Source organism: Dipodomys ordii, unplaced genomic scaffold (genome assembly GCF_000151885.1).
Source record: "Dipodomys ordii isolate 6190 unplaced genomic scaffold, Dord_2.0 Scaffold3, whole genome shotgun sequence".
NCBI classification, from domain to species: domain Eukaryota; kingdom Metazoa; phylum Chordata; class Mammalia; order Rodentia; family Heteromyidae; genus Dipodomys; species Dipodomys ordii.
This window is the reverse complement of record NW_012267219.1, coordinates 25924909-25950585: the sequence shown is the minus strand read 5'-3', so window position 1 is coordinate 25950585 and position 25677 is coordinate 25924909. Positions and strand designations below refer to the sequence as shown.

Sequence of the window (25677 nt, the reverse complement as noted above, 5' to 3'; positions counted from 1 at the left end):
TACTAGTGGAGTTGACCAGAGCAGGCTTCACTTCCAGCTGCGTAAGTCAATTAAGCTTCAAATAGGCCAGAGTAGCATTCAGTAGGTGATCATCCAGGTAATGGCATTTATCTTTCTATTTTTCAGTTTCCACTTAATATTTTCACCAGGGTTTCACCTGTGCAATGCCAACAATAAAACACAGTGGGAGAAGTCTGCATTCAAGACAAGGTCCTTTCCCATGAGAGATTTTAGCCAATCAGGGATGGCACTATACTAATCCTTCCTTCTTTCTCCTTTAATAATAACCAAGACTGTATGAATTCTTCATTCAGTCTCACCTTTGGTCTACTCTGTTAAGACTTATTATCCAACAAGTTTTACTTTTACTCGGATAGGATGGCTAACTTCTCACGCTTTTCTGGGGCATCAAGATTTTTGGGTCAAGTCATTCCTTTCTTCTTTGTTATTCCTTTACATTAATGCTCTCTTTGGAGATAAGAATGCATTTTGAAGCAGGCAACTCTTGGCATTATTTACCTCACAGAGAGTCCAGAAAACAATGTCTGGACTTTATGACTTCCTTATTTATTACCTGTGTGTTAAAAAAAAAATCTATCTAGTAAGTGTATCATATGCATTAATTGAGATAATGGATGTAAGAAAATATATTGAAATACATCGAAGAGGTGCTCCAAATATTTACCTTCACTCTATCATATCAGCTGTCTGAGCAAGCAGTGGCTCTATCCCTGCCATGGTGCTCTTCTTGATACTACAATGTTATTGTACTAAAACTAAAGCAGTGTCTTAACTACAATAGTTAGCTCTGTTTCATCACCCTGAACATACTTGATGGATATGGTTTGCTAATGTCTTAGCACGTTTTTTATTTGTTTAAATGCCTTTGATAAAATCCAACACCTAGCACAGTCACTTGTTCATATTAATCCCCAAATGAATATTTGCAGAAAAAACAAGTAAACACAGAAAGGTGCCTCAATGGAGACTTTCAAGAACTCAATAGTCTCGATGTTAGTTTTCTTTTAATGTCCATAAGCATTGAACATTTAATTACTGTATAACCTTGATAGGACAAACACCAAGGCAATTGATGAATATTCAAGATGAAGGTGTCCATGCCTTCTTTAAAAGAAAACATGCATTAAACTTTCAGAAATTTAATTTTTGCTTTTCCATTTTTAAGATTTCACTGGAGTCATTTTGACGAGCTTTTTAAATGATCTAACTTTTCAGTTGAAAATTATCTTTAAGTAGTTTGTGAGAACGATGCATCTTGAACACTGTTACCTTTTTCATCATTTTTTCCCATCTCCCCCAACCTACCCATCTCATCTGCTCAGTTTACTTGGTTCCTTTGGTGTGTGTGTGTGTGTGTGTGTGTGTGTGTGTGTGTAGGTTTTGGGTCTTGAACTCAGGGTCTGGATGCTTTCGCTGAACTTTCTTCCTCAAGGCCAACATTTTACCACTAGAGCTACACCTCCACTTGCAGTGTTATAATGATTAATTAGGGGGTAAGAGTCTCATGGACTTTCTTCGCCAGGCTAGCTTTGAACTTCATTCTTCAGATCTCAGCCTTCTGAGTAGTAAGTGTTACAGGTGTGAGCCATCTGCATCTGGCTCTGGTTCCATTTTTACTTATGTACATTAAATACATTCACTCACCCTTCTGGTCTGTGTTTGTCTGCTCCCTCCCCTTGATACTTTGCCAGCTTCAAAAAGCCATTTCTCTTCTTTCATTCCATGTACATTCTTTTGATCCCTCAGGAGTCAGCTCAAATTGTGACTTGTTCTCTAGAAACACTTACCTAACCAGTCCTCTGTAAAGTGATCTTGCTCTCTTTCCTCCTTTGATTTATTAAAACAATTGTTGTCAAGTTACATCATACTTTGGCCAGAAATTGTACATTAGACATTTTTCCGGTATGACACTGCTACATTTTTGTGCTCTACCTTCTTGCACAGTATAGCTCCTTGAAGTCATGACTTTCACATTGTGTTTTGTTTCTTGGTATCTCTCACAGGACCTGGTATCAATACTTTCTTCCACAGTGGTTCCTTAGTCAATATTTGGTAAATGATTGATGGATAGGTTACTAGGTATTTCCTTGTGCTTAACAGAGAGGAAGGTATCCTGAACAGGTTACTGAGATATGTAAAACATTAGTTTATTGTACATATATAAACCAACTTCTCAATATTATAGGAAGAATAAAGAATATTTTTTGAAACACTCAATAGGTATGCTGCTCACCAAGAAAAGAGTTGTGTTGTTAAGGAATTACAGAAAGACAGGTTTTAGCATCTCCATAACTTTTCCCAATTTTATTCATTCTTTATCTTGACTATTTCTGCACACAGATTCTTAAACTGCAGGCTCTAGAGCCATATGAAGTCCATGAGTGGATTTAACCAGACTTCAGACCCAATAAAAACTTACACATAAAGAAAAACAGTGTTATCCCCTCCCTCATTTTCTAACACTTTCTCTCCCCCTCCCAAATCTCTTGCTCTAAAGTCCATTTCCAACATAATGTCTAGTGAGTGTCACTGTTGCATTGGTTCACCTGTTGTCCCATCGTTCCTGTGATTCTCCTTCCCTTCTCCAAATAAGGTAAACTGATATACAAGATAAAGTGTATCAAAATCAGAAACAGTGACTACAGCAAATAAACCAGAAAAGAAAAAGAAGAAATACAAAAGAAATAACTGCAAGTAATACACTAAAAAGAAACAAAAAGAAAAAAACAACCAAAAAAAACTCTTGCTTTCCTTTGGCAAAGTAGCAGGGTATAAAATTAACCCTCAAAAATCAACGGCTTTTCTGTATGCCAACGATGAGAAAAGCGTGGCTGAAATCAGGAAAGCAACTCCATTCGTCATAGCCCCACAAAAAATAAAATATATAGGAATTAACTTAGCTAAAGAAGTGAAGGACATCTATGATGAAAACTTTAAAAACCTGAAAAAGGAATCAAAACAGAACTTAGAAAGTGGAAAAAACTCCCATGCTCCTGGATTGGAAGGATCAACATAGTGAAAATGGCAGTATTTCACAAGGCTATCTACAAATTCAGTGTGATACCTATCAATATTCCAACCTCATTCTTCAAGGAAATAGAAAAGGCAATCCAAAAATTCATATGGAACAATAAAAGATCCCGAATAGCAAAAATGATCCTTAACAGAAAGAACAGTGCTGGAGAAATATCAATACCAAATTTCAAACTCTACTACAAAGCCATAGTAGTCAAAATAGCTTGGTACTGGCACAAGAACAAACCTCAGGACCAATGGAATAGAACTGAAAACCCAGAAATGAACCTACAGACTTATAGCCATCTAATCTTCGATAAGGGAGCTAAAAAATAGAATGGAAGAAAGATAGCCTCTTCAGTAAATGGTGCTGGCAAAACTAGTTAACTACTCGTAGAAAACTAAAGCTAGATCCTTATATATCATCCTGCACCAGAATTAACTCCAAATGGGCACCTTGGAGTCAAAGTAGACACCCTGAAAACATTACAGGATGGAATAGGAGAAACCCCAGGCCTCCTTGGCTCAGGCCGAAATTTTCTTAATACAGACCCAGAAACACAGCAAATCAAAGAAAGGTTGGACAAACGGAATTGCATGAAGCTGCAGAGCTTCTCCATGGCAAAGGACATAACTAGCAAGATCAATTGAAAGTCCACAGATTGGGAGAAGATTTTCAATAGCCATACAATGGACAAGAGTCTCAAATCTAAAATATACCTAGAATTCAAAATTAAATCCCCCAACAACAAATCCTCAAAGAAACAACTATCCAATAAATAAGTGGGCTAAAGATTTACAGAGAAACTTTTCTCAAGAGGAAAGAAGGATGGCCAATAGACACATAAAGAAATGCTCAACCTCTCTAGCCATAAAAGAAATGCAAATCAAAACAACATTGGGATTCCACCTCACCCCAGTTAGAATGGCTATAATCAAGAACTCTAATAACAACAGATGCTGGAGGGGATGTGACCAGAAGGGAACCCTACTGACTTGTTGATGGGAGTGTAAACTTGTTCAACCACTTCGGAAAGTAGTGTGGAGGTGCCTCAAAAGACTCCCCATAGAGCTCCCCTATGACCCAGCAATCCCACTTTTGGGCATTTACCTGAATGATCACAAACAAGACCATACTAAAGCTACCAGCACAACTATGTTTATTGCAGCATTATTTACCAGAGCTAAGATATGAAACCAACCCAGATGCCCCTCAGTAGTTGAATGGATCAAGAACATGTGGTATATATACACAATAAAATTCTATGCCTCCATCAGAAAGAATGGCATTGCCCCATTTGTTAGGAAATGGAAAGACTTGGGAAAAATTATACAAAGTGAAGTAAGCCAGGCCCAAAGAAACATAGGTCCCATGGTTTCTCTTATTTGTAATAACTAGTATATATCTGAGACAAGCTGAAAAGGTCAGATAAGATGATGTTAAACGAAATGAACCCCAAGATAAGGACACAGTGTTTTTTTCTTTCTTGCTATTGTTTCTAATGTATTTATAAGGTGATTTTTTGTTGCTTTGTATGTCCCTCCCCCATGGTATAACCCGTGTTTTCACTGTATTTGATGTTGGTATACTTTGTGGAAGGGAAGGGAAAAAACAAATTGTTTAAATAGGGATACAGGTGGACCCATTGCAACAATGAGATGCACAAGACGTTATGTTGAAAATTGAACTGGGGGTGGGGGAGATGGAAAGGGATTGGAAAGGGAAACAAAGGAGGCAACAATGCTTGATAAGAAATGTACTCATTACCTTGCCCATGTAATTGTAACCCCTCTGTACAGTATATTCACAATAAAAACCTTGTTTTAAAAAAACTCAAAAAAGTCTTGTTTCCAAAAAATGGAGATCATTTCAATTAGCATCATTGTATATGGTCATATGTACCTAACTATTGGGCTATTGTGATCCTCCCCTTGGACTATCCTAGACATATACCATGGAGCCAGTTTCTTTGGGTCTGGCTTACTTCACTTAACTCATTATCTTATGTAACTGTAACCCCTCCTTATATCACCTTTATAAAAAAAAAAAAAAGAAAGCCAGGCTGGGCACTGGTGACTCATGCCTGTAATCTGAGTTCCTCAAGAAGCTAAGATCTGAGGATCTTAGTTCAAAGCCAGAGGGAGCAGAAATGTCCCTGAGACTCTTATCTCCAAGTAACCGCCAAAAAATTGGAAGTGGAGCTGTTGCTTAAAGTGGTAGAGTGCTAGCCTTGAGCAAAAGAATTTAGGGACAGGGCCCAGACCCCAAATTCTTGCCCCACAGCAGACAAAAAGAAGAAAGAAAAAGAATGAATGAAAGAGAGAGTGAGAGAGAAAGAGAGAGAGAGAAAGGAAAAAGGAAGGAAGGAAGGAAGGAAGTTATATTATTATTTATCAATGAAAAGTGGAAGCTTAAAGACAGCCCTAGTGACTGTTCTTTCAACTATATCATAGTTTCTGTGATTTCATAGGATGTCAGATAGAAAAGCCATTGGGTTAAAAGAGGAATTCAGTCTGAGTTCTATACTTGATCATCTGAAGTGAGATCTGCAAAATCATCGAAAAAAAATAACAAAACCTGAAACAACAACAAATACGTATGATTGATTTGATCTGTGACAGGCACAGCTCAAAATGTTCTATGTACTATAAAGAATACACAAACCTTGAAGGAGATAGCACTGTGGACATTTATAGTTTACAAGGTAAATAAAGGCCTACAGACAGAGAAGTTACTTGTGCAAGATACAGGGATAATAAACTTGGTTGTGAAGGCTCAGGAGCATAGCTAAGAGAAACAAGATAAATTCCCCCACAATATTGTTTTCAGATATCTAAGGCCCTAAATCCTGTCCTATTATTTTTCTTGGCTCAGAGAGCAATCAGTTTAGGAGTGTAAAATATTCAGGCAGATAATCTACTTCCACCCTGACTTAATTTTGAAGAGTCAGTCTACGAATAAGAATAAACCAATCAAATAACATTCTGAAGATAAGCTCTTGCTTCCAGGCCCCTTAGGAAATAAAAGAACATCAAAAGAACTTCTAATCTCTGGCATTCTTCACATCTTTCATGTGGGTGAACAATGTCAATCACTTGCATGGAGGTCAGTGAGGGAGAAAGCTTAGCCTTCAAATATAAAAAAAAAAAAAACACACAAATCTTTGACAGCACACATCATGTAATAACCCTGTTAGCTCCTGTCAGGAAAATGTCACACCTTAAGTGGTTTTGTTAGGTCTGCCCAGGAGAATAGTTCTCTTCCCCCTCCTCTTTATGAGGAACATCAAGCAGCCTCATCAGACATCACCTGCCCTAAACCAGTAATCACCTGTAACTGACAATCACCTGACCGTGAGTCAACAAGGACTTCAGACTCTGGATCACTTCCTGAAATGGTGGGGTGGGGTGTGGGGGTCATGATGATGCCTCCTTTTGGCAATGAGAGGTTCCCAGGCTCTGTAATCACTTCTGCATCTGCTCCTCCCAGCCTCTTCCCTATATAAACGCTCTGCCCTCAGTTCTCAATCTCTGCATGCCTCCATCTCCTTTGGGCCCATAATTTGGTCTCCTCCCCCAATACACTCTTTTCAGCCTGAACCATGTGGCAGTCTTTGGGCAAAGCATACGGTTTTATCATCAGATATGAGAAATTCTCTGCACTGGAATATTCCGTATTTCTAAATGGCAGCCACTGTTTCAGGAACCCAAAGCCTCCAACATTCCAGGCCAGGAGGAGTGGAAGCAACCTCTGCATAAGAACGGTTTCTAGCCTCAAAATTGTTCTTTTTCATATTAGATTGCAAGAGGCTTGGATTCTGGAGTGAGTATTATGACTTCCTTTTGATTTAACTGTATTTCCTGTGACTTAATTCCTTACACCTGAGTATATGTTAAATGTAACTTAACATCTCATTAAAGACACAGATTTTAAGTAAGACAATGTTTTATAAAATGCTTGGGGCTTTAGAATCAGAATTCTTACTAAATTAAATATATAAATAATTAAATAAATAATATAACAGGTAGAAAGGTTTGTTCCTATACAGATAAAAACAGAGTTCATAAGGTATTGTAAGTTGGTCACAATTTTGAAGAGTCTACAAAGGTTGGTTACCCAAGAGTTTGAATATTAATTTTCTAATATTAGGAGTTTATTCTTTCTTATCAGGGACTGGTGGCTCATACCTATAATCCCAGCCATTCAGGAAGCTGAGATCTGAGGTTCAAAGCCAGTCTGGGCAGGAAAGTCTATGAGACTCTTATCTCCAATAAACTACTTAGAAAAATCCAGAAGTGGTGTTGTGGATCAAATTCAGAAGTGGTGTTGTAGATCAAGTGGTAGAGTGCAGGCCTTGAGCAAAAGGGATGCTCAGGGGCAGCACCCAGGCCCAGAGTTCAAGCCCCAGGACTGTCAATAAAAAGAAATAAAAAGTTTATTCTTTCTTAAGACGTAGCATGGGAATACAAACTGGATTAAGTATGTTAAGTCCTGTGTATTACTTTCTGCTTTGCTTTTTACTAGGTCTGTGAAATGAACAGGCCATTCAATTTTCTCACCTGTAAAATGGAAGTAGTAATCCTTATTTCTCTAGTATAGCTTAAAGGATTATTGTAAAGTATATTAGAATATAACATCATCTTATAAGGGATATCATCTGAACGGTGTTTTAGAAATATTGCCTCCTTTATCTTCCTTCCAACACTATAGAGTAAGAGATGATTTCTATCCATTTTTCTTTTTTTTCCTTTGGTTTCTTCCTCCTCTTTCCTTTCCTCTCTTTTCTTCTCTTATCTTCTCTCTCTTTCTTTTTCTCTCTCCTTTTTTTCCTGATACTGGAGGTTTGAACACAGGGCCTCATACCCGTTCAAGGCTGATGATGTACCATCACTTGAGCTATACCTCTACTTTCAGCTTTTTGTTGATTAAATGGAATATTCTGCTCAAACTCACATTGAACTTTGAACTCAGCTTCCTGAGTAGCTAGGATTACAGGCCTGAGACACCAGTACCTGGCTTCTATCCATTTTAGAGGTATTAAAAACTGAGGCTCAGAGAGCTTAGGAAAGTTGCATGGGCTGTATAGTGTACCACTCTAGGGAAGAGCCACGGTGTGTATATACCTCAACCACAACAGGTCTACATTTATATAAGTAAAAGTTATTGTACATCACAGCTCAATTTCTTACTTTTCTTTTGTCTGTTTCTCTTCTTCTACTGTTTTCTTTACTACCTATCTATCTCTCTTTTATCTTTCTATTCTTTGTTATTTGCTAACAATTATTGCCATAATTTGGCATTATACATTTAAGTAGGTAGGATTAGGTTTGTGATAAGGGAAAATCAGAGGTTGAATAAGACAATAATCATAGGATACTTTATAGCCAACATCTGACTGCCCTTAGTAACTCATTGAATATTTCTTGGATAATTTATTATATACCATGACTATGTAAGGCACTGAGATTCTAGAAATATGAACATGTTCTATGTTTTCTCTTGAAGGAAGACACTCACACTCACACACACACACACACACACACACACACACACAAATGTAATGAGGAAGCAATTGCTTATCCCTTAAAGAGATGAATGTCCTGCCAAGGGAGGTCAGAGAAGAAAACCAATGCCAGGTGAAGGGACAGAGGCCTTCACACCAATGTCTATAAGAACTGAAGTTTGTGTTTTGCTCAACTATCAGAGTAACTGTTCTGTGGTTCTTCAATATGAATGAGTGGAAAAAAGGAATCAAATCCTGAGAGGCTAGTCTGGTCTTGGGAAACAGCCAAAACATCATATACAGAATCCCTCCCCCCATTCTGTGAAGACCCTTTGGGGAGTTTAATTCCTTCACATTTCACTGAGGGAAATAACATTTACTGTAGCATGATGTCCTGGGATAACTACTGGAGGATGGGAGGAGGGTGCAGGGTGTGCAGGAAGGGGGCCACTCCTATTTCATAGAGGCTGATTGCAAGTTTCCACCTGGTTATAGCCTAGGGGCCAGGGCATCCCCATACAAGTCAAAACACAGAGAGCCACACTGCAACAACTAGCAGCATCCAGCATCCAGCAAGGGAATTATAAAAACTTAAAAAAAATAAAACCTTTCCAGAGGCTAGATAAACATCGTCTGCTTGTACTTTCTTCTTCTTCCCCTCTCCCCGCCCCCATTTAGTGAAATTTGGAAAGCAGTAGAATCTGTTGCCTTTGCAAGGTTCTGGATTGCATAAAAGTATAGTCTGTAAAAAAACCTAATGTTATATGTATATACTAAATTATATTGTACCCAGCTCCTAGTGCCCATGTGTTTTACTTAACAACAAATGGACACATGGCACATAAGAAAGAATTTTAAGCTATGAGGAATAAAATCAATACATGAATTTGTGTTTTCTTTTTCATACAAAACTCTAGCTTCATTCCAGGAAACTGTATAAATAGGCTCAAAACACAGAGAAAACTCCAAAACACAACTCTTGAATTTTCACAAATATCTCAGAGCAGGTAACTAAAACTCCGAGAGAAGGTTCACTTAAGGCTACTCAGTTATTTTTATGGGCCATCTTTAAAACAACTTCAAATTAATTTCATTCCATTTTTCAGACCCATACACATCTTAAAAGCAAGAAAAAAAATCACCCTTCCAGATGTATCATAAATGCTACTTATAAACAAAGTTTGGAAGGGTGGATAATGGATTGAGGTGGGGCTGGGGGGGGTGGGGCACTCTTTAGTTACAGTCTTGTGAAGAAAGAATGGACAATAACACAAATTTCAATTTAAGGTGCTCCAAAAAAGTTTTCAAATCTTAAACAGATGCAAAAAGAATAAAGCATGTGTGTGTGTGAAAAGAGAGAGAGAGGAGAGAGAGAGAGAGAGGAAAGAGAGAGAGAGAGGAGAGAGAAAGAGAGAGAGAGGAGAGAGAGAGAGAGAGAGAGAGAGAGAGAGGAGAGAGGGAACCGATAAAGTTTCTGGCTACACTACAAGAGACATATCATTACCATATGATCTAATGTGGGTGTCAGCCGGATTGTGTTCATTGAGGGAAACCTTATTTTTTAACTGTGCTATGGAGTAGAAGCAGGAGATTTTCAACCTAGTGACAGCCACAGAGGAGCATCTACCCCCTCCTCCTCCTCCTCACCCTCCTCCTCCTCCTCCTTCTTTCCACACCTGCAAACTCTGGCTGGGCTGAATATTTAGTGTAATTACATCTCTTCTTTGAGAGTTCCTGTGGCAAATACCCGGATTGAAAAGGTATGGCTTTCAATAATTGTCCTGAACTCTGCTACAGACTAATAAAACTTGGGTCAAGTGGTTAGCAAAAGAAAATATTTGGTGAGAAAAAAAGAAAAGAAAATTTGTGCTAAACTTTTATTAATCTTTATGCAATATTTTGAGCAAAGAGTACTTGAAAGCAGAAGTGTTTGGGAAAAGGGTTGGATGCATTGTTTTTATGCTTTTTCTTCTGTTCTTACAAAGATGTTTGTTTAAAAAACACAACTTTGTAACTTTGTAACACAGTAACTATGTACATTCATGTTTATGTATTTGTACTGATGAGACTGTTGGCTGTTCATGGGAAAACTATTCTAATCTAATGTTGGATATTTAAATGCTTATTCTCCTACTCTGTTCCTGCATAATTTAAAAACTTTTAAAACCTCAGGGAAGTGAATTCTGTAGTTGTAGAGACCTAATTTGTTTTTGTACAACCCCAGAAATGAATGGAAGTTATTATGAGAGGACAAAAGAAACACTGAAAACATTTATTGAAGACCTGAGATATTCTTGTAGTTGTATCTTAAAAACAAATAAGCATTCAGTCAGTATTTTCAGTGCATGTGAAGTTTTAAAAGATATTATTACGTATGAAATAAAAATGTGAGCTAATGTTTTTGTAACTTTAAAATAGGGTTAAATGGCTCCCAGAAATGTAAATATCTGTGGCTTTTTCTTCCCCTTGCTGTATTTACCAGTAATGTAGTAAGAAAAAAAAGCCAAACATTTTTATATTTTTCCCTATTTATGAATGAATGCTGCTTTTATTATTTATTTTCTAGAGCTGTGAGATTTTAATTTTGTTCTGCATTTACAGATTCACTTATAAGGGTTAAAACATTACTCTAAAAGCTATATCAAAGGTATGAATACCTCTAGATAAATGTTGATCTGAATGATATAGTTAATTAAATTTGGGAGTCACCAAATATTATATTTGATAAAGCAAATTTAAAGCACAACAACTAGCCAACCTTGTGGAATTGTGAATTTATATGTATTTTGAGGTACTTAAAGAGTTTAGGTGAGCTATAAAAAGTGAATCATCAAAATGAGAATCTTATTGCAAGTTGTATGGACTACTGCTGTTTTCTGTTTATTTTTATGATTTTTTAAGGAAGAAAGGAAATGATCAAAGAAATCATAAATATAAACAGTGCACATTAATTACTTTAGTAGGCTTGGCATACAAGTATCATGACACTCAGTTAAAACAAGTATTTCATGGAAGAATTTACATGACGTTTCTAGCTACAGCACTCTTCCCTTGAGGTTACAATGCACACACACATACACACACACACATGCCCCTAAATGAACATCATAACAAAAAGTCATTGAAGTTATAAGCTCTCTGGATGTATTCAGCTTCAAGGAAAAGAATATGGTGCAGAGAACTTGCCCATTTCAACACGAGTAAACAAATGTACACATTCATCTGTTTTCTCTGAGCTAATTAATGTTCAGTAGTGAAACCAGCAGGCATTTTCTATGCTGGAGAGAAGATTAGAGACATCTGCATTAACTCTCATTGCTATTTATTAAAGCTGCAATTACTTTACTCCATATTTCTTCTAAAATTGTAAGATATTAAATATGCAAGGCTAGAAAATGTGTGGTAAACATTGCATTTTAATGTGAACCAGACAGCAAACCTCCCCTAAAGAAGAACCTCAAGGAACCATACTGCCAAAACAATACTCCACTCTTAAAGAGGAACTCCATAACTAACTGAGTTAGAATGGTGTCCCAGAGAAAAGAATTGATGTCAAACGTAGAGAGGAAATGTGAATGATTTTTCCTATTTTAAAAATGAAAAGCTACAAAAAAGTACTGCCTTGGACATACTTCAGTATTAAAGATATAAACATAACCTAAAATGAAGTTGTAATTTTCCTAAGTGAAAAGTGTTTGTTTCCTCTAGTTGATCTGGCAGAATCATCTAGAAGATTAATTCAGGTTATCCATGAAAAGTTCTTTTTTCTTCCTGGTTTGCATATGGTACTTTTGAATGACATGACCCAAAACAGTTTGTTAAATTTTACTAACAAATATGCAGCTTCAATACAGTTTCTTATTAATGTGTCATTTAAAGTGGTGACTACAAAACTAAGGCAACCACTACAATATATCTTTGGCATACTTAGAAGAGTTTCAAAGGAATTTTAAAATATGTCATGTCATACCCAGACTCCTTCTTCTTTATAAAATCAACTATTTTTTGTTATTCATAGTTATTACTTATAGTTCTTTAGTTCACCTCAGTCATGTTAACGCATGTGTGAGTATGTGTTTATTGAATTAATGTATAAATTAATGTTTTATAGATTTTCCAAAAGTATACCTTTTAACAAAATTAAATAATCTTATTAGTAAACCAAATAACTTAAAAATCAAGACTTCTGTGCATATTTATTCACTCATTAAAAATAATGAATTGGGATTCTAGCCAACAGTTGCATTTGTAGAGGTGATTTTTTTTCTCATACCAAGTTCAAGTTTTCATTTGATGATTTTTTTTTTCTTATACCAAGTTGGTGTCTTCATCTGATAATTTTTTATACTAGAAATTCACTCATGAAAAAAACCCCACATTTTTCATGATTTAAGAAGTCTGACAAATTTATTCCTTAGTACCAATGGAATCAATTATATTATTAATAAGCTGATGCTCAATTGAGTCATTTGTGTTTGAAATATTGTGCAAGGCCCCGGACAGGACAAGGAATAAAAGACACGCCCCGAAGGAGTAGATCACCATGCAGGGACAGAGCAAGCACACAAAACAAATTGCAATATAATGTGATAAGTTCTTTAAAAGAGGTTAAAGAGCAGTGTGTGCTGGAAGGACAGAAGAGAGAGAGAGCAGCATCCTGCTGGATGAAACAGGGAATACAGCAGGGACTCCCAGTATCTCATTTAATCTTTCCAACTTTCATTGAAGGTAGGTATCTAAATAGCAAGGTGGATAGGATGCAGGACTGAAGTGAGGCCTGGAGTAGACACAAAATGGTCTTCACAAATGCAAATGTAGCTAGAAGTATCTGTTGGCAACAAATGATGAGTCGTCTTACCAAGGACCTTCGTGAACATGGATACCATTAAAAGCCAGGAGATGTTAGCAAATGGTTGGCTGTAGAATTTAATGAGGTCAAGTTTAATTGTTCTTAGAAGGGACTTGTGCAGTGGAGTGGAAGACGAGCTGGAGTAGATGAAATAGTTCAAAGACTGATGAGCAGGGCTAGATCTATAGAGATAGGATGGACAGATGAGCTTGGCTTGCAATGATGTTTATAGGAAGGAGTTGGAAATTGGTCCTGTGTACAGCCAATATTTTATTTGTCTGTAGCATAACTGCGTTGAGTGAACAACAAAATTATTATTTTATAAACCTTGCAGATGATGAGAGGACAGAGTATATGATCTTAGGTCAGACCCTGCATTCATACAGATGGACTTAATAATATTCAGATTTGTTTTTGTAAATAAATGGTTGTGCAAGCGTGACCACAGTTTCCTTATCAGTTTTCAAACTTATTTTTAATACTCAATTTCCTCGTAATCAATGATATTTCGTACACAGTTCTCATGGCTCACTCTTCTCTGGGAAATTATAGAAGAAATGCCATTTGCCCAGGAAAACACTGCTCTTCCTAAACCTTTGACTTGTTTCCTAGGTTTTCAGGTTGTGAAAATCTATGAGATAAATCATGAAGGCAACTCTCATCTTCCTCCTGCTTGCACAAGTTTCCTGGGCCGGACCATTCCAACAGAAAGGCTTATTTGACTTTATGCTGGAAGATGAGGCTTCTGGGCTAGAACCAGAAGTTCCTGAGCGAGTTCCTGAGCGAGTTCCTGAGATCTTTCATGAGCTACCAGAACTGGAGGCCCTGGGACCCATATGTCCCTTCCGCTGTCAATGCCACCTTCGGGTGGTACAATGTTCTGATTTGGGTAAGTAGAATGCAGGTTTGCATTGCCAACTTGTTTACCTTAGTCCTGCCAGTGGCTGCAGAGAATTTGGCATTTCAGTTTCAAAAGCAAGAGACAGTGCCACCTAATGAGAAGTAAAGGAATCAGGGTAGCATGGAAAGAGAAGAGGCTTAGAGGGTTAAGACACACACAATCTTTGTTCCTACCCTTATCTGTTTTCTAAAGCCATGCTCGACATTCACAAATCATTTTTATATTCTTTTTTGTTCCTCCCAGAGTTTCATGGCCCCTTTTACAAAATAAAATTTGGAACAAAATAATGACTTATGTTCTGTTCCCAGAGTAATTGTTCACTTAAATTTTATAGTGTAATTTCATGAAACCTTAGCTCTTAAGAAAAACCTGGACAATCTCCCTATTCTTGACATGTCCCAGAGAGAGGAGTTTGAATATTACTAATTCATAAAGAATCCAGCTATCAGAAGCAAAACAAGGTAGATTTTACAACACACACTTATTTTCCAAGCACAAAGACATAGCTTTCATTTCTGGGTCTTAAATTTGTCTTTATCTTTGACATTGTATAATCTATCTGTTTATAACATTTCAAAGGAAATGTTTATAACCAAAGGACAGTGTAAATATTCAATATAATCTGGAACATGTATCTTTTGTCTAATGCCCTAAAGATAGTTTGATTTATCATTTTAAAGAAAAATTTGGCCTGGAATTTTTAAGAGCAACATGCGTAAGAGATAAATCTCCAGAAACTTTTGAAGAGCCAAACTAAGTTTAGAAATGAACTCAGTTTACAGAACTGCTAATTCACATTCCTTCTTTCCTTTGGTATATTTTCTGGCTGCAATGGAAAACAAAGTTTTCACAGGATGATGGTGCCATGTGTATTTTAGTATGAAAGAGATTCCACAGAATATATGACACTTCTCTCATGATCCTGTATTTACTCAGGACATGGTTGTTAGTAATACTTTGCAGGTGACAAAAGTACCAGCAATTTCTAAAAAGCGAATAAACTACACAGAGCCACTGATAAAAGGCATATTCAATAGTAACAAGTAAAGCACCCCAATACCTTTTTGGCATTACTAAAGATTGAACTGAGGTCCTCATACTTGCTGGGCAAGAACTCTACCACTAAAATTACACTTTTAGTTTGTTTTTCTCATACTTTGTCTGGGAATATGATTTTACTGCTTTTGCCTCGTGATTATCAGGGAGTGGATATTGTTTCTTTAATTGAATTAAAAACCCCAATCAACATTGGGTATTATGGCTTTCAAAAGGCTATATAGACTACTCCCACTAGGTTCATTGATTCAGTAATTCATTCATTGAGTCAGAAAATATAACAAGAGCCCATAACACTGGGGAGAAGTAGATGAGAAAGACAAAGATGGTACCTGTTCTTGTCAATCTTTTGTTCTTGTATTGTTTATCATCTCTTCTAGAATCATCTATTCAGCGGTAGGGAGACTGAATTACTATCAAATTCTACGGAAAAATTTATAAGTATCTATAGATGACCTGGATTCTTTTCTTGGACAAATGAATAAAGGGGTTGAAAAGTAATCAAAGAAACACTATTTGCTGTATGTAACACAGGGAGAATTTTTCTAAAGTTGCTAAAATGACCAGGTTCTGAAGAATTCTATGCAAGGTAAATTTTGCTTTCAGATGCATAGAAGGTAGAGCTCAAGATGCCTGTGGTTAGAGGGTAGTTGGTAGAAATAGTTAATGAGAGCCCATCTCAAAGAATTCAATTTAGCATGGTGGCACACACCTGTTTTCCCAGTTATGTAGAATACAAGGAAAGGAAGATATTTGTCCAATATCCTCCCTGGACAAAAGTGTAAGGCTGTATTTTAAAAATAATTAAAGAAAAATATTTGAGGCATGGCCCAGATTCCTCAAACATCTTTTCTTCTAGCTTTTTAAATCTACATTATACTGGTTTTTTAAATTTATAGTCAATCTAAAGTGCAAGAGTACAAATTCTTATCCCTATCAAACTGTAATTTAGGATCCATTAGTCGAACCTTACCTACCCTTCCCACTCTCTGCATCCTCTAATAACTACTATTCTACCCTCAAGTTCCCTGAAATCAAATTCTATAAAAACCACTTAAGAGTGAAAATATGTATTACTTGTTTCTCTGTGCCTCACTTGTTTCTCTGAACATTGTGATCTCCAGTTCATTCTTCTTGCTGCACTCAACAGGATTTCAATCCTATTAAAGACTTAGTATTTTGGGGTGTGTGTGTGTGTGTGTGTGTGTGTGTGTGTGTGTGTGTGTGTGTGTGTGTGCATTGTTTTCTGTACACATTCTTCAGTTGATGCACATTAGACAAATAGGATTACAGCTGTGAGGAAAGGAAATAAAACAGCATATCAGAGTGTAACGATCAGAGTACAAACCCCAGTACTAGCACACCAAAAAACGTAATGATAGTAAGTGTTGGAAAAGATGTGAGGAAAAGGATAGCTTGCATGCTGTTACTGGGAATATTAGTACACTCAGCCTGGGAAACAATATGCGGGGGGGTGGGGTCCTCAGACACTTAAAAATAAAATTACCAGCCCATCACCAGTGGCTCATACCTATAACCCTCACTCCTCTGGAGGCTGAGATATGAGGGTCATGGTTCAAAGCCAGCCAGATCAGGAAAATCTGTTTGACTTTTATCTCCAATTAAACACTAAAAAGCTAGCAGTAGAGCTGTGGCTCAAGTGGTAAGGGCTAGCTTTCACAAAAGAGCCCAAGAACAGCACTCAGGCCCTGAGTTCAAACCCCAGGACTGGCAAAACAAAACAAAACTAGAACTACCACACCGTAGCACCATTCACTAAAGCCAAGACAAGGAAACAACAAACAGAAAGTATCCATCCATGGACAAATGTAACTCACTCATCAAATATTCAAATGTTGATCTTGATTAGCTATTCTGTTTTCTGTGCTGGATATCTTGAAGGGCAGCATTTTCTATCTCCTACTTCTGTACTCTGGTTCAATCAGTCATCCTGGAATCAACTGTCACCAGGCAGTGTACTTCAATAATGACTTTCACCTTTTAGAAAGTCATTTTTGTAATATAGATCAGGCCCCCACCGAAGTCAAATACCTATTACAATATCTTTTTCTCTATTTTCCAATCTAAAGTATCATCATTAAATATATTTCCAAAATCAAGTTTGAAAAGAATCGAAATACATTTAAAATCATTCACTCATGGAGAGAACTTAGGTTAGGCTGATGAATGCCTCTGATCTCAAGGCCAACTTTGCCCTTTACTACTTTTAACTTTGAAGCCTCCAAATCTTGCTTTCTCCTGGGATGATCAGGGATTTATCTTACTCTTTAATAAAAGAATTAAGTTGAAGTTAAATTAATTTTGAAAGATAAATCTGGCCTGTTTTGTAGAGGGGAGGACAGAGTGCTAGGAACCCAGTTGTAATTTAAGTCTAGACTCTGTAGCAATGGGGACATGTGTTGTCCTGGATGGAGAGTTTCAGATGCACTGGAAGAATTTATGCAAAACATACTAAAGAGGCTGTGCACAGACTAAGTCCATATCACTGGGTAGAAGCCAAGAATGTGCAGTCCTGAGGTGAAATAAGAGTATTGATCAGATGTGACCAGATAACCAAGACTCTGGATTTGAAGGGGTTAATGATGCCTGAACATAGACATAGCCCAAGTTCCCTCCCTGGCCCCAGCAGGGAGAGTGAGGCAGCTGTGTGGGATCAAGGCACTTCCTGATACTGCAGCTGTGATCCATTCTCCTTTGGAACATCCTGGCTCCAGAGGACGTGATAGAAATAGGTTAGCCAGACAGCAATTCCCTGGGAAGAAGTGGAAAACAGTAGACCCTTTCAACTTTTCTCTTCACAAGAATTGCAAGGAGATTATATATGGCCTCAAACATTAAAAAAGAATAAAGAAATTAAGGCATTATGCAATCCCATCAATAAAAGGAGGAAAGCCAACAGGAACTACAACATCTAAGATTTAGTTTTACCTAATTCAACCTGCAGACTCTGGAAAAAATTTCTGCTGGTTTTGAGCTTTATATTTAATCTGCAGTTGCCTTGATGACTCTATAATAATCAATTACAGATTATTATTTTATATTATATTTATAATTATGTAGTATATTTTAATTACCTCTTCATAAAGCTCTTTTCTTTACCAGAAGGAAATACGGTGGTAATGTGTCTTTGTACGCTTTCTATTCAGAAAAATGTCTTCTGTTTGGTGGGGTCTTAAGGATAGATGGAAAAAGAATAGAAGTAGGAGGGGAGTCTTCTGTTTCTGAAGCCTTTTCTAACTAATATTACATTCCAATTTGCCATTTTTAAGAGGAAAAGGAAAAAAAGAAAACACCCTGCCTAAAATAGGAGCATTTGTTGGAGCTAAGAATCCTAAATGTGATCTTGGTGATATACCAAAAGCTGAAGTAATTGTATCACTGTTGTCACATTTATTAAATTGAAGTTTGAATTGCAAAAGTATAATTTGTTTGAAATCAACAAAAATAAATCTTTGAATTTAGGCTCAGGCCACATAGCAAAAAAAACCCAAAACACCAAAAAACAAAACCAAAAAACCATGATGTTTCATGACTCAGGACACTCTGGCCTCTTTCAACAAGATATTTACCAGATTGATGACATTAGCGAGTAGAACAATGATGGTCATCACTGGAGCAATCAGAAAGAAGAAAAAAGTACCTTTCCAAAATGAAAAGCAGAAATAATTTTCCAGTAACATCTTAGAGTTTTATTTACTTTAATAATTGTATTTTAAAGAAAAGTAAGTTCCTTTTACATAATTTGACAAAAAATTTTTTTCTGTTGTTCATGGGTATTGAACTCAGGGCCTAAAGTGCTGTTTCTGAGCATTTTTGCTCAATATTAGTGCTTTCCTGCTTTGAGCTATAACACCACTTCCAGTTTTTGCTAGTGGTTCACTGGAGATAAGAGGCTTACAGACTTTCCTGTATGGGCTGGCTTTGAACCGTGATCCTCTGATCTCAGCCTCTTTTGAGTATCTAGGATTCAAGGCATTATCCACTGGAGCTCAGATCAAATATAATGTTTTTGAGGAAAGTATGTCCAATAAAAGGAGAGATTGGAGAGATTTTTAATACAAATCTCTAAATGTTTTAACATTGGATAATAAGGCTGTGTGATTTCTTTTTTCAATGAATCAACCACAAACATACCAGTATGCAAAACAGAGAGAGAAATACTTGATGGAAATCAATCATCTCTGCTTACCCTGATCTTGCAGGAACTAACAAACAAACCACTGAAAATATAGGGTGGTTTATCAAGCTTGCGAGTGTGTATTTTCTAATGGGTTTGGCAGTAGGAGATCACTGTTATCTAAGGTGCAGGGATGGTTGTTTATAGAGAATAGGGGGTAACTGAGTAAGCTTCAAAGTATTGTTAGAATAAAAGTAGGAGGAAATTACTGGGTGGGGTTTCCCATAAAACATACATTGTATGAACAAAATAAATGGCTAGAACTGAACATAGTATATGCAAAGGCTAGCTTTGGTAGCCATGAGACAATATAGTGAGCCATGTAACTTCTTGTGCTTTGTGTTTACTTGTGCTAAAAGAGGATTAGGATTAGCTCAGGAGTTCCCTGATTTCTGGGGCATGTAAGTATGTTACAATGTTGAACAAGTTCATTTCTTAATAAGCTTAAAAAACAGTTCTAAAAAAATGACAGCAACCTGCTATTTGCTACAAAATCTTATTTAAAAGAAAATGCATTTAAAAGTAGGAAAAGAAGTGGGATGGTCTCATAAATGTGGACACACAAAAGTGTGTATGTGTGTTGTGTGCCATTTTAAATCAAATCTAACCAGATTACCTGTTGACAGAAACTGATATATATCTTCATTATAGAGCCTGCCTGGAATCATAGACTAGCTGATATTTATAGATCCTTCTCTCTGTCACATTCTAAGAACTCATTAATGGGGAAATGTGCCATTATAGTTTGCATTTATTTATTTAATTTTTTATTCATTCATTCATTCTTTGGTCCAGTTCTGGGGTTTGAACTTAGGGCCTGGGTGCTATCCCTTAACTCTTTTCACTTATGGCTGGTACTTGAGCCACAGCTCTACTTCTGGCTTTTTGGTGTCTAACTGGAGATGAGAATCTCCTATCCAGATTGGCTTTGAATGGTGATCCTCAGATCTCAGCCTCTTGACAGTGTGAGCCACCAGTGCCCAGCTGCCTTTAGCTTTTAAGATGCTAGTTAACAGCCCAATGTCTTGTCTAAGTTTTAAAATATGTAACATTTAAGAGGTATGATGTCATAACAATTCTTCTGGGGATACCAAAAGGTAAGACAGCAAAGAAGATCATACTAGAAGCCAGGAATGTTCCTTCTAGGACCATTTGTCACTCTTAGCCAGAAGGACTTATCAGTAAACCTTTCCTACAAAATTATCTCATAACAGGAAATCATTGTACTGCCTACTTGACATATCAGGTTATTGAGAAATAGATAACATTTTAAATTCTAAAAATTATCCTTAAAACTATATAAAGATACATTATCAGTAATAAGTTGTCAGTATATGAAATTGCTCAAAGGTATAAGTATTTATTCTTGCTTCAGAGCATGTAATAGAATATAATTTTAATCATTCAAATAGTCCTCCAAGAATTCAACTGCAAAAATCACAAATCTGAAGATGGTATTTTCATGTTAAGTCTTCTGAAAGAAGGTATGTCGTTCACCTTAAGGAATTTTTATCATTATAAAGTTATAGGATGACAATATGATCAAAATTGTCATCCATTCAAACGCCTCTTTCTTACCTTCCATAGCTGAAATTTTCTTTGCCACTTGACACTGAAGAAATGTTAAGAATGTAACCAGAATTTAAGTTTACCAGTGAATACAAGTAAGCATAAATGAAAATTAAGACTAAAAAAGAAAACTAATAATGAGACGTGGGTAGTGACCATTCCAAATGAAAGGAAATTATGTCTTGGTTGGAATAACATTAATTTTCAAAGATTTGGCAGAAGTCTTCTCCCTCTAATTGAATTCAATTAGTAAATTGACATTTCTGAAAATGGCAGTAATTATGATTGTATAGTGCCATTAAATATCCTCCTACGAGGTAGCTGTTCTGGTGGTTTACTGTTTACTGCTGACAATGCTTCACTCTTGCTATTTCTATGGAAACCATTTCTGTAATGAGTTCGACATTTATGTAGCATATAGATGTGAATTCAAAATCACCTGTATTCTGATACTAAAATAGAGATAGTAACCATTAAATAATATTTTCTCCATTGTCATTAGAGCAAAGATTTGTAAACCAGAAATCTGAAATAAGCTCTTTTAGATATTTTAAAAAAATTTAGTAAAAGATAGAGGAAGTTGAAGTATGATTACTATTTAGTACATGGGTAGATGCTTACTGAAAAAAATGTGGAACAGTTCTTTTTTTTTTTTTTTTGTCTGTTGTGGGGCTTGAACTCTGGGGCCTGGGTGCTGTCCCTGAGCTCTTCAGCTCAAGTTGAGTGCTCAACCTCTTGAGCCACAGCACCAGTTCTGGTTTTCTAGTGGTTTATTGGAGATCAGAGTCTCATGGACTTTTCTGCCCGAGCTAGCTTTGAACCGTGATCCTCAGATCTCAGCCTCCTGAGTAGCTAGGATTACAGGTGTGAGCCACTGGTGCCCAGCTTGGAACAGTACTTTTTCAACATAGAAGTTATTATGTTTCGTTGAAATTTTACTTTTGATTGAAAACTCTAGATTAAATGGTATTTTCCATGAATTATATTCCTGGGTAACCTATATTTGTTACTATTATATTCCCATCATTTAGCAAATAAAGTTCAGAGCAACTACCAAATTGCTTTATAGAGGTTCTAAAAACACTATATAGAGGATCTAGAAAGAAAAGAAACGAAGAGAAAGGAAAGAAAAGAAAAGCAAAACATCCAAACCAGTCTTACTTTAAGACTGGTTACTTACTTTAAGACCTAGCATATCATTCTTGAGAAAGTAGCTGAAGGATTATATATCAACATACAAGAGACAAATATATATTCCTAATTATCGCCCTTTTATTCACAATAGCTATGTTGTCAAATCAACCCAGGTGCCTAACAATTTATGAACTTATTAAAAAAACTCTCAGACCCTCAAATAAGAATAAAAGTCCTTTGTGATTCTTAAGTCATGCATTCTTTGTAACTGAATTTTCATTCCTTTTATGTTTATGCTAGGTTTGGACTCAGTGCCCAGAGATCTTCCCCCAGACACAACACTACTGGATCTGCAAAACAACAAAATAACCGAAATCAAAGATGGGGACTTTAAGAACCTCAAGAACCTTCATGTAAGAACTATTAATTTATTCATTTATTTATAACAAACATTTTTCAACTCAAAGCTGAAGTAAACCCAAGAGTACTTGTGGCAAAGCAGCACACAAATGTGTATTAAATTCTCTTCTTAGGATGGTTAAACAGAACATCATATTAATTAGCCACTAAAACTCTGTCCAATATTCCTGCTGCTCCTCCACAGGTCTTCATTACCTACTTCAAAAGATCTTCATATTTTAATCCCCTTCTATGTTTTTACCCATAAAATAGATGCATTTCTCAATCAGATTGTACTGAGACACTGGGATGAATTACAAAATATATTAATCTTAGTATTTTTTCCTTTGTTTAATTTCATTCTCTAAGAAGGGTGTGAATGATCTTCTACATTCTCAAATAATTATTTCCTAAATTCTCTTGGCACCAAGAAAAACAGGATTTAAAAGCCACATATTGCTTAGTTAATACAATTCTAGTCACATCTATGCACACAAAGACACATAGATGCATACCTTAGTGGTGTTTCCACTTATCTCTGCCTGACAGTAATGTTGTTTGCTGGCCAGGAGTTCATCAGTGAAGAGATGGAATGCTCAGAAGCATATCGTAGAGGAGACTTTAGAGCAGGAGCTTTTTGTCAAGGGGTATGGGAACCAACATGCATTTTGCAGCATCCAGATCTAAAAGGCCCAGGGACCTGAAGGAATTAAGAGTTGTTAGTCACTAGAGACCTGAGGAGATGTGATTCTTCCTCCAAATGTCCTGAAAGTATTTCTTATGGTTCAACATTCTTGAGAGAACTGTTGCCAAGGTCAGCATTTCAAGACGTACAGGAGATCCAAAAATGACAAAGAGCACATGTAATGGCAAAGCGGAAGGTCATGCAATAAAGAGAGAATGATCAAATGATCAATCCAATTTAATAAGGTCAAGCATTCCAAAGCAACTTTCTGTAAAAGTGAATGGATTTTCTGTTCACACAGAGCACCAGCGCTACTCTGATGTTTGTTATTAAATCTAGTTGCTCTATAGGATGTCTATAGAATAATTATTGTTGTACTTTTAGTATATGTAATCCATATAGCAATGTTCAAAAGCTATGCTATGCAAATCTTCCTGTGGCTGTATTCCACTGGGTCACACATGCTATGTGTGTGATCCTTGGTAGAGCATGGTTTGAGTGTCATTAGAGACCATACAAAAGACCATCATGGGATAGGTGTCTAGAAGTCATGCATGCTAAGTACAAGTGATGAAGACTTGGATGGTTAAAGTGAATGAACAGGAGTCACTAGTGATATATCTGAAGGGCCATGTTGAGCAGAGCAATTTCATTTATTGCCTACAACTGAAGAATGACAGACTTGCCCTAATGAGTGGAAATTTCAAAAAAGTAGTTTTTGTTCAACATTAAAACTACACCATAGATGTTGGAAGCATGGCTCAAGTTGTAGAGCACAAGCCAATGAGCAAAGGCAAGTGTCAGATACCAAGTTAGAATCCTAATCTTGGACAAAAAAAATTCACTATAAAGCAATCAAATTTTCAGAAAATAAGTTTTATTTATAATGAATATTTTAGAAATACATTTGTAGTTTGCTTTTATGTTTATTGTAGTAATTATAGAAAATAATTAAGGAAATGCATAATGAAATAAGCAATGTATGGTAAAATATGAAGATAAAATATACCACCTGGGGGCTGGAAAGGTGGCTCAATGGTAGGTAGAGTGCTTGTCTCACATGCATGAGACCCTGGGTTCAATTCCTTAGCATCACATAAGCAGAAAAAACCAAAATTGGTGTTGTGGCTCAAGTGGTAGAGCACGAGGTTTCAGCTGAAGATCTGAGAGACAGCGACCAGACCCAGAGTTTAGGCCCCACGACCAACAATAAATAAATAAATAAATAAAAATAAACCACCTGGCTGATAAATAATAGAATAAGAAATTTAGTTCACAAACAATAATGCAATAAAATAACTGGGTGCTGGTGGTTCATGCCTGAAATCCTACTACTCAGGAGGCTGAGATCTGAGGATCACAGACCAAAGCCAGTCTGAATAGGAAAGTCCCTGAGATTCTTATCTCCAAGTAACCACCAGAAAAAAAGAAGTAGAGCTGGCTTAAAGTGGTAGAGCATTAGCCTTGAGTAAAAGGTGCTCAGGGACAGTGCCTACAACCTGAAAGCCCCAAGAACAGGCACCAGGCTAAACCAGGTTCAGAAAAAAAACCATTAATTATATACCAGATTTATTTATTTATTTGTTTGTTTATATTTTTGGTGCAGGTTCTGGGGCTTGAACTCAGTGACTAGCATAGTCCCCGAGCTTTATCTTTGCATGGCTAGTGCTCTACCAAGAAAGCCACAACTCCATGTCTGGCTTTTGGTGGTTAATTGGAGATAAGAGTCTCATGAGCTTTCCTGCCCTGGCTAGTTTTGAATCACAATCTTCTTATCTCAGCCTCTGGGAAGCTAGGATTACAGGCAAGGGCCATTGGCATTTGGTTTAGATTTTTTTTTTAATTCAAACATTTTCCTTAAAATTTTGTGAGCCAGGAGCTGGTGGCTCATGCACATAATCCTTGATATTCAGGAATCTGAGACCTGGGGGAGCAATTTTTGAAATCAAGCAGGATGAAAAAGTCAGAGAGATATTTCTGATTAACTAGCAAAAACTTTGGCTGGAGGTATGGTTCAAATAGTAGCACACCAGCCATAGCAAGCAAGCTGAGCAAGAGTGAAGGTTCCAAAGTTCAAGCTCCTGTACCCTTGAGCTCTCAAAAAAAAAAAAAGAAATTAAGTTTACAACACAAGTAAGGATTAAAGATTCTAACTCAAATAGTTTTAAAAAAACAATAGAATGTAACTAAATGCTATACTCAATGTACTGATTTATCATCTCCACCTTAAAGCTAAAAGTTGTTTTTTTTTTTTTTTTTGTCAGTCGTGGGGCTTGAACTCTGGGCCTGGGTGCTGTCCTTCAGCTCTTCAGCTCAAGGCGAGCGCTCTACCACTTGAGCTACAGC

General features: G+C 36.7%; 1 protein-coding gene across 2 annotated transcripts in view; it reads left to right on the top strand.

Annotated features, from left to right (window-relative positions):
* Positions 1–10020: 10020 nt before the first annotated feature.
* Dcn (decorin) overlaps positions 10021–25677 on the top strand; it is a 27877-nt gene continuing 12220 nt past the window's right edge. The window contains exons 1-3 of one of the 2 annotated variants that reach the window (XM_013022950.1): positions 10021–10300; positions 14002–14278; positions 22548–22660. In XM_013022950.1, the coding sequence (XP_012878404.1) occupies positions 14035–14278; positions 22548–22660 (357 nt within the window). In that variant the 5' untranslated portion in view covers positions 10021–10300; positions 14002–14034. Of the gene's footprint in view, positions 10301–13095; positions 13269–14001; positions 14279–22547; positions 22661–25677 lie in introns of those variants that run through there. The other variant, XM_013022955.1, reaches the window with a different exon arrangement.